The sequence below is a fragment of the Arachis stenosperma genome, chromosome 5, assembly GCF_014773155.1.
Source record: "Arachis stenosperma cultivar V10309 chromosome 5, arast.V10309.gnm1.PFL2, whole genome shotgun sequence".
Lineage (NCBI taxonomy): Eukaryota > Viridiplantae > Streptophyta > Magnoliopsida > Fabales > Fabaceae > Arachis > Arachis stenosperma.
In genome coordinates, this window is record NC_080381.1 from 119,691,484 (window position 1) to 119,704,700 (window position 13,217).

The 13,217-nt window shown below is 39.3% G+C and overlaps 1 protein-coding gene across 1 annotated transcript; it reads right to left on the minus strand.

Annotated features, from left to right (window-relative positions):
- Positions 1–720: 720 nt before the first annotated feature.
- LOC130981242 (uncharacterized) lies at positions 721–3,156 on the minus strand. The gene is made up of 5 exons (XM_057904847.1): positions 2,417–3,156; positions 2,229–2,324; positions 2,055–2,139; positions 1,409–1,854; positions 721–1,324 (listed from the first exon to the last, which is right to left on the minus strand). Exons 1-5 carry the CDS (start codon positions 3,154–3,156, stop codon positions 721–723), a joined length of 1,971 nt encoding a protein of 656 aa, XP_057760830.1.
- Between the last annotated feature and the right edge of the window lie 10,061 nt (positions 3,157–13,217).

Below are 13,217 nucleotides of genomic sequence, written 5' to 3' on the forward strand. Positions count from 1 at the left end.
TATTCACAATTTCAAGCTCCAATTATTTATTCACAACCTAATACACATTCATAACACATATATATCCAATTTAATACTCAAAGCTCAAATTCAAAGAAAATAAAATACAATTATCGTATCCTCACCTTACCCAAGCTTCACATAAGCAAGAGTGAACGTTTCCCTCAAGCTAATTGGATCCTAAAACATCAGAAATCAAAGAAATGCAATCTTCCCACTCAAAATTCGAAAATTGGGGAAAAGAGGAGACTGAGATGAAATAACAAGTTACCTATGAAATTGTTCCAGTAGAAACATAGAGCTCGACGCGGTGAACGCGTGGCCGCAAACGGTGCGGCGATTGGAGCTCGGACGGAGAAGTTATAGGAGTTGGAAATTAACGTAAGGGTTACGGGAAATAAATCGTTTCTCTTCTCCCTGGAATCTGAAGGCTTCGTTGCTGCAGTAATGAGCAAGAAGACAAAGCTGGGTTCATTTAATAGGGCTGGTCCAGTTGGACCGACAGCCCGGTTTGGGTCCGGTTCAACCGGTTCGACCTGTTTGGTCCAATTTTGGACCGTTTTCTTCGAAATTGGTGTTAAAATTCTCGTTTCGATGAGCTCTATCCTAATTTAATATAATATTCACATTTCTAATCCTCCTTATTAAAAATTAATTTATTAACTAATTTAACCGGGGTTTACATCCTACCCACCTAATAAAGAATTTTGCCCTCAAAATTCAAATATAGTTACCTGCAAAGAGATGTGGATAGTCCTTTCGCATATCCGATTCGAGCTCCCAGGTATGTTCTTCGATACCAACTCGACTCCAAGCTACTTTTACCAATGATACTTCCCTTCCACGTAATCGTTTAATATTAGTATCATCAATCCTCACCGGAATTACTGGGAGTGTTAGATCTTCTTTCACTTGGATTGGTTCTGGTTCTAGAACATGACTTGCATCAGGGGTATACTTCCTAAGCTGAGACACATGAAACACGTCGTGCAAATTCGAAAGATATGGCGGTAAGGCAATTCTATAAGCCACTGGCCCAATCCTCTTCAGAATCTCAAAGGGTCCAATATAACGGGGATTCAGCTTCTTAGTCTTAATAGCCCTTCCCACGCCAGTGGTTGGTGTAACTTTCAGAAAGACATGTTCTCCTTCTTCAAATTCCAAAGGCTTTCGCCTCTGATCAGCATAGCTCTTCTGGCGGCTTTGGGCTATAAGCATTCGACTACGAATCTTCTTTATCTGCTCAGTCGTTTCAGCTATCATTTCAGGCCCTAATAAACTCCTTTCTCCAGTTTCATACAAACATAGTAGAGACTGACATTTTCTGCCATACAGAGCCTCATATGGAGCCATTCCGATGCTCGCATGATAGCTATTATTATAAGCAAATTCAATTAATGGCATATACCGATCCCAGCTCGCAGGCTGGTCCAAAACACAAGCCCTTAGCATATCCTCCAAGGTCTGAATAGTTCTTTCTGACTGACCATCTATCTGAGGGTGATACGCAGTACTCAAACTTTGCTGAGTTCCAAATGCACGCTGAAAAGCTCCCCAGAACCTTGATGTAAAGCGAGGATCCCTATCAGATATAATGGTAGAAGGCACGCCATGCAACCTGACAATCTCTTTAATATACATTCGAGCTAATTCTTCCATTGTACAACTTATTCGGATAGGAAGAAAGTGAGCTGATTTTGTCAGTCGATCCACAACCACCCAAATAGCGTCACAACCAGACCGAGTTCTAGGCAAACCTATCACAAAATCCATTGCGATACTTTCCCATTTCCATTGTGGAATCTCTAAAGGCTGAAGGGTTCCTGATGGTCTCTGATGCTCAATATTAACCTTCTGACACGTTAAACATTTAGATACATATAATGCCACATCATTCTTCATCCCTGGCCACCAGAAAATCGCTTTCAGATCTTGATACATTTTAGTGCTCCCTGGGTGAATTGAAAACCCGCTCTTATGAGCTTCCTTCAAGATTCTCTGTCGCAGGTCTCCAATATCTGGCACAACAATCCGGTTCTTAAACTTCTACAAACCATCCTGTCCTTCTGACACTCTCCAATGTTTCCCCTGTTTGACTGCTGGTAATACCTTACGTAATGCTTCACTATCTCGATGAGCCTTCAGAAGTTTTGATTTAAAATCACTAGAAATTTGCAACTGACTCAAACACAGGATTCCAGATTCTTCTCTAACTTCCAAATTCAAACCTTGGAATGCCTTCAGTAACTCTTCCTCCCGTAGCATCATCCAAGCTGCATATAAAGACTTCCGACTCAAAGCGTCCGCCACAACGTTCGCTTTTCCTGGATGATAATTCAATTCAAAATCATAATCTTTCAGAAGCTCCATCCACCTTCTCTGACGCATAGTCAACTCTTTCTGGTCAAAAAGATACTTCAAAATCTTATGATCTGAGAAAACATGAAACCTAACGCCATAGAGGTAGTGCCTCCAGATCTTTAAAGCAAACACAACAGCAGCAAGTTTCAAATCATGTGTCGGATAGTTCATTTCATGCGGCCTTAATTGCCGTGAGGCGTATGCTACAACATTCTGGTACTGCATCAGAACACACCCCAAACCTTTCAGAGATGCATCACAATACACTTCAAACGGTTCACTTGGTTCAGGTAATACCAATACAGGTGCAGTAGTCAACCTGTGCTTCAATGCCTGAAAACTCTCTTCACATTCTGGAGTCCAGATAAAAGGTGTATCCTTCCTAGTCAATTTAGTTAAAGGTAAGGCGAGCTGTGAAAATCCCTTAATGAATCTGCGATAATATCCCGCCAAACCTAGGAAACTTCTGATCTCTGACACTGAAGTTGGTCGCTCCCAATTCATCACTGCTTCCACCTTAGCAGGATCCACAGCTATTCCCTGCTTACTCACCACGTGGCCGAGAAACTTCACTTCACTCTTCCAGAACTCACATTTAGATAACTTAGCATACAACTTTCTGTCTCTCAGAATTTGCAGTACAGTTCGCAAGTGTTCAGCATGTTCCTCTTCAGACTTAGAATAAACAAGAATGTCATCAATGAAGACAATGACAAACTTGTCCAGATACGGTCGGAAAATTCTGTTCATATAATCCATAAATACTGCCGGGGCATCAGTTAACCCAAAAGACATCACTGTATATTCATAATGATCATAACGCGTCCTGAAAGCAGTCTTCGGAATATCCTCATCTCTAACCCTTATCTGATGATATCCGGATCACAGATCAATCTTAGAAAACACACCGGCACCCTGTAACTGATCCATTAGATCATCGATTCTAGGCAACGGATATTTGTTCTTCACAGTGATCTTATTCAATTGCCGATAGTCGACACACAACCGCATACTCCCATCCTTCTTCTTTACTAGTAACACTGGTGCTCCCCATGGAGAAACACTTGGTCGGATGAAATGCTTACCTAACAGATCTTCAAGCTGAGCCTTCAGTTCAACCATTTCTAAAGGTGACATCCTGTAAGGAGTAATTGAAATTGGACCGGATCCAGGTACCAACTCGATTGCAAATTCAACCTCTCGGTTAGGTGGGAATTCATTAATATCATCCGGAAACACATCTGGAAATTCATATACAACCAGAATCTGCTCTAATCTCTGATCATCACCTGATACTCTCGCAGTTAATAACATAATACCCTGACATTCAGTTCCAGAACAGTTTACTATCATAGAATTCAAATAGTAACTATTCACCACAACCGGTGCTTTTGACCCTTTCGGCATAAACTGTACTGACTTTTCAGAACAATCAAGTAAAACATGATTCTTGGATAACCAATCCAATCCCAAAATGAGATCAAGACCAGTCATAGGCAAACAAATCAAATCATGCACAAATTCACGTTACTGTACTCGAAAGGGAACTTGTGGACATCCTATCCTAGTCACCATAGCTTCATGAGTAGCATTATATACTTTCAAATCATAACTGATGAGCGGATAATTTATACGCTTTTTGGCATTGTTTTTATATAGTTTTTAGTAAGTTTGAGCTACTTTTAGGGATGTTTTCCTTAGTTTTTATGTTAAATTCACATTTCTGGACTTTACTATGAGTTTGTGTGTTTTTCTGTGATTTCAGGTAAATTCTGACTGAAATTGAGGGATTTGAGCAAAACTCTGAAGAAGGCTGACAAAAGGACTGCTGATGCTGTTGGAATCTGACCTCCCTGCACTCAAAATGGATTTTCTGGAGCTACAGACCTCCAATTGGCACGCTCTCAACGGCGTTGGAAAGTAGACATCCAGGGCTTTCCAGCAATATATAATAGTCCATACTTTATTCGAAGATTGATGACGTAACTTGGCGTTAAACGCCAAGTTCATGCTGCTGTCTGGAGTAAAACGCCAGAAAAACGTCATGATCCGGAGTCAAACGCCCAAAACACGTCATAACCTGAAGTTTGACGCCAAGAAATGCCTCTACACGTGGATTGATCAAGCTCAGCCCAAACACACACCAAGTGGGCCCCGGAAGTGGATTTATGCATCAATTACTTACTCATGTAAACCCTAGTAGCTAGTCTAGTATATATAGGACATTTATCTATTGTATTAGACATCTTTTGACCACTCTAAGTCTTTTATCATTCGGTCACTTGATCATGGAGAGGGCTGGCCATTCGGCCATGCCTGAACCTTCTTTTGCTTATGTATTTTCAACGGTGGAGTTTCTGCACACCATAGATTAAGGGTGTGGAGCTCTGCTGTACCTCAAAGATTAATGAAGTTCTATTTTCTTTTATTCAATGCTCTATCTTATTCTTATTCCAAGATATTCATTCGTACTCAAGAACATGATGAATGATGATGAGTTAGATAACCCTCATTATTATTCTCACTGATGAACGCGCGTGATTGACAACCACTTCCGTTCTACATGCAACAAAGCTTGAATGTGTATCTCTTAGATTCTCCAACAGGATCTTCGTGGTATAAGCTAGATAGATGGCGGCATTCATCTGGATCCGGAAAGTCCAACCTTGTCTGTGGTGTTCCGAGTAGGATCCTGGGAATCCGGAAAGTCTCACCTTGTCTGTGGTATTCCGAGTAGGATTCCGTTCATGAATGACTGTGACGTGCTTCAAACTTTAACCTGCTGGGCGTTAGTGACAAACGCAAAAGAGGGATTCTATTCCAGTAGGAGCGGGAACCAACCGGTGATTGGCCGCACTGTGACAGAGTGCGTGCATTAGCTTTCACTGCGAGGATGGGATGTAGCTATCAACCATGGGTGATGCCTCCAGACTGGTTAGCTATGCGAGTGACAGCCGCATAGGATATTTCCCCGTGAGGATGAAAAGTAGCCACAGTTGATGGTGAACCCCTATACAAAGCTTGCCATGGAAAGGAGTAAGAAGGATTGAGTAGGAGCAGTAGGAAGGCAGGCGTCCGAGAGCTCTACAGCATCTCCATTCCGCTTATCTGAAATTCCCACCTATGAATCTACATAAGTATTTCTATCCCTTTTTAATTAACTTCTTTCTATTTTATTTAACCCCATAATCCTATTTTATTCTCCCTAACTGAGATCTGCAAGGTGACCATAGCTTGCTTCATACCAACAATCTCTGTGGATTCGACCCTTACTCACGTAAGGTTATTACTTGGACGACCCAGTACACTTGCTGGTTAGTTGAACGGAGTTGTGACTTCAAATAAGGACAATTATTGAATAAATCCAATTACAATGAATCAGATCAAAGAACAGTGATCACAATTTCGTCCACCAAGTTTTTGGCGCCGTTGCCGGGGATTGTTCGAGTATGGACAACTGACGGTTCATCTTGTTGCTCAGATTAGGTAATTTTCTTTTCAAAAATCTTTTTCAAAATTTTTCTTTTTAATTTTCGTTTTTCTTCACATTATTTTCGAAAATAATTAATAAAAATCCAAAAAAATTTAGAAAATCATAAAAATCCAAAAATATTTTGTGTTTCTTGTTTGAGTCTTGAGTCAATTTTTAAGTTTGGTGTCAATTGCATGAATTTAAAATTTTTCTTGCATTTTTCGAAAATCTCATACATTCATAGTGTTTTTCATGATCTTCAAGTTGTTCTTGATAAGTCCTCTTGTTTGATCTTGATGATTTCTTGTTTTGTGCCTTTTCTAGTTTTTCTTGTGCATTTTTGCATTCATATTTTCCATGCATTAAAAATTTCTAAGTTTGGTGTCTTGCATGTTTTCTTTGCATCAAAAATTTTTCAAAATTATGTTCTTGATGTTCATCATGATCTTCAAAGTGTTCTTGGTGTTCATCTTGACATTCATAGCATTCTTGCATGCATTCATGGTTTTGATCTAAAAATTTCATGCATTGAGTATTTTTGTTGTTTTTTCTCTTTCATAATTAAAAATTCAAAAATCAAAAAAATATCTTTTCCTTATTTCCCTCCAAAATTTCGAAATTTTGGGATTGACTTGGTCAAAAATTTTCAAAATTAGTTGTTTCTTACAAGTCAAGTCAAAATTTCAATTTTAAAAATCTTATCTTTTCAAAATCTTTTTCAAAATCATATCTTTCTCAAAATTTTTTATTTATTTTCGAAAATTTCAAAAATATTTTTTCAAAATCTTTTTCTTATCTTTATATGTAATTTTCGAAAATTCACTAATAATTAATGTGATTGGTTCAAAAATTTGAAGTTTGTTACTTTCTTGTTAAGAAAGGTTCAATCTTTAAATTCTAGAAGCTTATCTTGTAGTTTCTTGTTAGTTAAGTAATTTTTAAAATTAAATCTTTTTCAAATATCTTTTTCAAATTTATCTTATCTTTTATCTTATCTTTTTCAGAAATTTATCTTTTTCAAAATTTGATTTCAAAATATCTTATCTAACTTACTATCTTCTTATCTTTTTCAAATTTGATTTCAAATCTTTTTCAATTAACTAACTAACTTTTTGTTTGTTTCTTATCTTTTTCAAAACCACCTAACTACTTTTCTCTTTCCTATTTTCGAAAATAACTCTCTCTTTTTCAAAAATTCTTTTTAATTAATTAATTGTTTCATGTTTTAATTTTAATTACATTTTATCTCTAATTTTCGAAAATCACTAACCCCTTTTCAAAAATTATTTTCGAATTTTCTTTTCTCTTTTCTTATCCTATTTAATTATTTAATTACTAACACTTCTCTTCACCTCTCTTCATCCAAAATCCGATTCCATCCCTCTTCTTCTACCCCTTTCTTTTCTACTAACATAAAGGAATCTCTATACTGTGACATAGAGGATTCCTCTTCTTTTCTTGTTTTCTTCTCTTTCATATGAGCAGGAACAGGGATAAAGGCACTCTTGTTGAAATTGATCCAGAACCTGAAAGGACTCTGAAGAGAAAATTAAGAGAAGCTAAAATACAACAATCCAGAAACAACCTTTCAGAAACACTAGCACAAGAGGTGATGGCCGAAAATAATAATAATGATGCAAGGAGAATGCTTGGTGACTTCACTAAGCCAACATCCAAGTTTGATGGAAGAAGCATCTCCATTCCTGCCATTGGAGCCAATAACTTTGAGCTTAAGCCTCAACTAGTTGCTTTAATGCAACAAAACTGCAAGTTTTATGGACTTCCATCTGAAGATCCTTACCAGTTTTTAACTGAGTTCTTGCAGATCTGTGACACTGTAAAGACAAATGGAGTTAATCCTGAAGTCTACAGACTCTTGCTTTTCCCTTTTGCTGTAAGAGACAGAGCTAGAGTATGGTTGGATTCTCAACCCAAGGATAGCCTGGACTCATGGGATAAGCTTGTCACTGCATTTTTAGACAAGTTCTTTCCTCCTCAAAAGCTGAGCAAGCTGAGAGTGGATGTTCAAACCTTCAAACAAAAAGATGGTGAATCCCTCTATGAAGCTTGGGAAAGATACAAGCAGCTGACTAAAAGATGTCCATCTGAAATGTTTTTAGAATGGACCATATTAGATATATTCTATTATGGTCTCTCTGAATTTTCGAAAATGTCATTGGACCATTCTGCAGGTGGATCTATTCACCTGAAGAAAACTCCTGAAGAGGCTCAAGAACTCATTGACATGGTTGCAAACAACCAGTTCATGTATACTTCTGAGAGGAATTCCGTGAACAATGGGGTACCTCAGAAGAAAGGAGTTCTTGAAATTGATCCTCTGAATGCCATATTGGCTCAGAACAAAGTGTTGACTCAACAGGTCAACATGATCTCTCAGAATCTGAATGGATTGCAACATGCATCCAACAGTACTAGAAAGGCAGCTTCTGAAGAAGCTTATGATCCTGAGAACCCTGCCATGGCAGAGGTTAATTACTTAGGTGAACCTTATGGAAACACCTATAACTCATCATGGAGAAATCATCCAAATTTCTCCTGGAAGGATCAACAAAAACCCCATCAAGGTTTTAACAATGGTGGACGTGCAAGGCTGAATAATAGTAAGCCATATCCATCATCTTCTCAGTAACAGACAGAGAACTCTGAACAAAATAATTCTAATTTAGCCAATATAGTCTCTGATCTGTCAAAGGCCACTTTCAGTTTCATGAATGAAACCAGATCTTCCATCAGAAATCTGGAAGCACAAGTGGGTCAGCTGAGTAAGAAAGCTATTGAAACCCCTCCCAGTACTCTCCCAAGCAATACTGAAGAAAATCCAAAAGGAGAGTGCAAGGCCATTGATTTAATCAAAGAGGCCGAATGCACTAGGGAGGAGGAGGACGAAAATCCTAATGAGGAAGACCTCCTGGGACGTCCCTTAAGCAAGAAGGAGTTTCCTATTAAGGATCCAAAGGAATCTGAGGCTCATCTAGAGACCATAGAGATTCCATTAAACCTCCTTCTGCCATTCATGAGCTCTGAAGACTATTCATCCTCAGAAGAGGATGAAGATGTGACTGGAGAGCAAGCTGCTCTATATTTGGGAGCTATCATGAAGCTGAATGCCAAGCTGTTTGGTAATGAGACTTGGGAAAGTAAACCTCCCTTGCTCATTAGTGAACTAGATACTTGGATTCAGAAAACTCTACCTCAAAAGAAACAAGATCCTGGCAAGTTCTTAATACCTTGTACCATTGGCACCATGAGCTTTGAAAAAGCTCTATGTGACCTGGGGTCAGGAATGAATCTTATGCCACTCTCTGTAATGGAGAAGATGGGGATCATTGAGGTACAACCTGCCTTGTTCTCATTACAATTGGCAGATAAGTCCATAAGACAAGCTTATGGGTTAGTAGAGGACGTGCTAGTAAAGGTTGAAGGCCTTTACATCCCTACTGATTTCATAATCCTAGACACTAGGAAGGAAGATGATGAATGCATCATCCTAGGAAGACCTTTCCTAGCCACAGCAGGAGCTGTGATAGATGTCAACAAAGGTGAATTAGTCCTTCAATTGAATGGAGAATATCTTGTGTTTCAAGCACATGGCTATCCCTCTGTGACAAAAGAGAGCAAGCATGAAGAGCTTCTCTCAGTTCAGAGTCAAGAAGAGCCCACACAGTCAAACTCTAAGTTTGGTGTTGTGAGGCCACAACCAAACTCTAAGTTTGGTGTCCAAACCCCATATCCAAACTCTAAGTTTGGTGTTGGGAATACCACACTTAAGTTGATCTGATCACCTTGTGGCTCCATGAGAGCCACTGTCAAGCTATTGACACTAAAGAAGCGCTTGTTGGGAGGCAACCCAATTTTATTCATTTAATTTTATTTTATTTTGTTTCTTTGTTATTTTTGTGTTTTATTAGGTACATGATCATGAGGAGTCACGAAAAAATAAAAAAAATTAAAAACAGAGTCAAAAACAGAAGAAAAAAATTTTTCACCCTGGAGGACGCACGGGCTGGCGTTCAACGCCCAGAAGGAGCATCTTTCTGGCGTTCAACGCCAGAACAGAGCACCATTCTGGCGCTGAACGCCCAAAACAAGCAACAACCTGGCGTTTAACGCCAGGATGCGCACACAGAGGACAATCTGGCGCTGAACGCCAGAAACAAGCATGAAACTGGCGTTCAACGCCAGAAACATGCATAACATGGGCGTTTAACGCCCAGAACTAGCATCAATGGGCGTTTGAACGCCAGAATGATGCATCAAGGCATGTTACATGCCTATATGGTGAAGGAATGGTATTTCTTTTCACCTCAGGATCTGTGGACCCCACAGGATCCCCACCTACCACATTTCTTTTAATCCTATTCACACTCTCCTAATCCAAATCTCATTCTCAATGTCACACTTCCCAAAAACCTTCACCAATCACCTCAATTCCTCTTCCCAACTTCCCCATTCACCATTCACATCAACCCCTCTTCCCCATACACCCCACCTACCCCCACTACTTTCAAATTCAATTTCCCACCCTTTCCCACCCAATATGGCCGAACCTATACCCTCCCCTCTCCCTATAAATACCCTTCTTTCTTTTACATTTCCACACAACTCAAACCCACATTCTCCCACATAGCCGAACCCTCTCTACCATATTTTCTTCTTCTTCTTCTACTCTTCTTTTCTTTTTGCTTAGGGACAAGCAAATTTTTAAGTTTGGTGTGGTAAAAAAGCCTAAGCTTTTTGTTTTTCATTCACCATCAATGGCACCCAAGACCGGAGTCTCCTCAAGAAAAGGAAAAGGGAAGGCAAAAGCTTCCACTTCCGAGTCATGGGAGAAGGAGAGATTCATCTCCAAGAGCCACCAAGACCACTTCTATGATGTTGTGGCAAAGAAGAAAGTGATCCATGAGGTCCCTTTCAAACTCAAGAAGAATGAGTATCCGGAAATCCGACTTGAAATTCAAAGAAGAGGTTGGGAAGTCATAGCCAACCCCATACAACAAGTTGGAATTTTAATGGTTCAAGAGTTCTATGCCAATGCATGGATCACTAGAAACCATGACCAAGGTATGAACCCAAGTCCGAAAAACTATATCACCATGGTTAGGGGGAAATACTTGGATTTTAGTCCGGAGAATGTGAGGTTGGCGTTTCATTTGCCTATGATGCAAGGTGATGAACACCCCTACACAAGAAGGGTCAACTTTAACCAAAGGTTGGACCAAGTCCTTACGGACATATGTGTGGAAGGCGCCCAATGGAGAGTAGACTCCAAAGGCAAGCCAGTCCAACTAAGAAGACTGGACCTCAAGCCTGTAGCTAGAGGACGGTTGGAGTTCATTCAAAGATCCATCATCCCTACAAGCAACCGATCTGAAGTTACTGTGGATCGGGCCATCATGGTTCATAGCATCATGATTGGTGAAGAAGTAGAGGTTCATGAAGGCATCTCCAATGAACTCTACAAAATAGCTGACAAGCCTTCATACATGGCACGGTTAGCCTTCCCCCACCTTATATGCCATCTAGGTTACTCAGCTGGAGTTATCATAGAAGGAGATGTCTCCATTGAAGAAGACAAGCCCATTACCAAGAAAAAGATGGAGCAAACAAGGGAAGCTCCTCACGGCCTCCAAGAAGAACATGAGGAAGTGCATCATCAACAAATGCCTCAAGGAATGCACTTTCCTCCCAACAACTATTGGGAGCAACTCAACACCTCCTTAGAGGATTTGAGTCATAATGTTGAACAACTAAGGGTGGAACATCATGAGCACTCCATCATTCTCCAAGAAATAAGAGAAGATCAAAGAGCAATGAGGGAGGAGCAACAAAGGCAAGGAAGGGACATAGAAGAGTTGAAGAACATCATTGGTCCTTCAAGAAGACGCCACTAAGGTGGATTCATTCCTTGTTCTTTATCTCTTTCTGTTTTCGGTTTTTAATACTATGTTTATCTATGTTTTTGTGTCTCTATTTCATGATCATTAGTGTGTAACCATGCCTTAAAGCTATGAATAAAATCCATTAGTCCTTCACCTCTCTTAAAAGAAAAATGTTTTAATTCAAAAGAACAAGAAGTACATGAATTTCGAATTTATCCTTGAATTTAGTTTAATTATATTGATGTGGTGACAATACTCTTTGTTCTCTGAATGAATGCTTGAACAGTGCATATGTCTTTGGATCTTGTTGTTTATGAATGTTAAAATTGTTGGCTCTTGAAAGAATGATGAACAAAGAGAAATGTTATTGAGGATCTGAAAAATCATGAAATTGATTCTTGAAGCAAGAAAAGCAGTGAAAAAGAAAGCTTGCGAAAAAAAAAAGAAAAAAATGGCGAAAAAAAAAAAAAGAAGGAGCAGTAGAAAAAGCCAATAGCCCTTAAAACCAAAAGGCAAGGGTAAAAAGGATCCAAGGCTTTGAGCATCAATGGATAGGAGGGCCTAAGGAAATTAAATCCAGGCCTAAGCGGCTAAACCAAGCTGTCCCTAACCATGTGCTTGTGTCATGAAGGTCCAAGTGAAAAGCTTGAGACTGAGTGGTTAAAGTCGTGATCCAAAGCAAAAGAGTGTGCTTAAGAGCTCTGGACACCACTAACTGGGGACTTTAGCAAAGCTAAGTCACAATCTGAAAAGGTTCACCCAGTTATGTGTCTGTGGCATTTGTGTATCCGGTGGTAATACTGGAAGACAAAGTGCTTAGGGCCACAGCCAAGACTCATAAGTAGCTGTGTTCAAGAATCAACATGCTTAACTAGGAAAGTCAATAACACTATCCGAAATTCTAAGTTCCTAGAGAAGCCAATCATTCATAAACTTCAAAGGAAAAAGTGAGATGCCAAAACTGTTCAGAAGCAAAAAGCTACAAGTCCCGCTCATGCAATTAAATTAATATTCATTGATATTTTGGACTTTATAGTATATTCTCTTCTTTTTATCCTATTTGATTTTCAGTTGCTTGGGGACAAGCAACAATTTAAGTTTGGTGTTGTGATGAGCGGATAATTTATACGCTTTTTGGCATTGTTTTTATATAGTTTTTAGTAAGTTTGAGCTACTTTTAGGGATGTTTTCCTTAGTTTTTATGTTAAATTCACATTTCTGGACTTTACTATGAGTTTGTGTGTTTTTCTGTGATTTCAGGTAAATTCTGACTGAAATTGAGGGATTTGAGCAAAACTCTGAAGAAGGCTGACAAAAGGACTGCTGATGCTGTTGGAATCTGACCTCCCTGCACTCAAAATGGATTTTCTGGAGCTACAGACCTCCAATTGGCACGCTCTCAACGGCGTTGGAAAGTAGACATCCAGGGCTTTCCAGCAATATAATAGTCTATACTTTATTCGAAGATTGATGACGTAACTTGG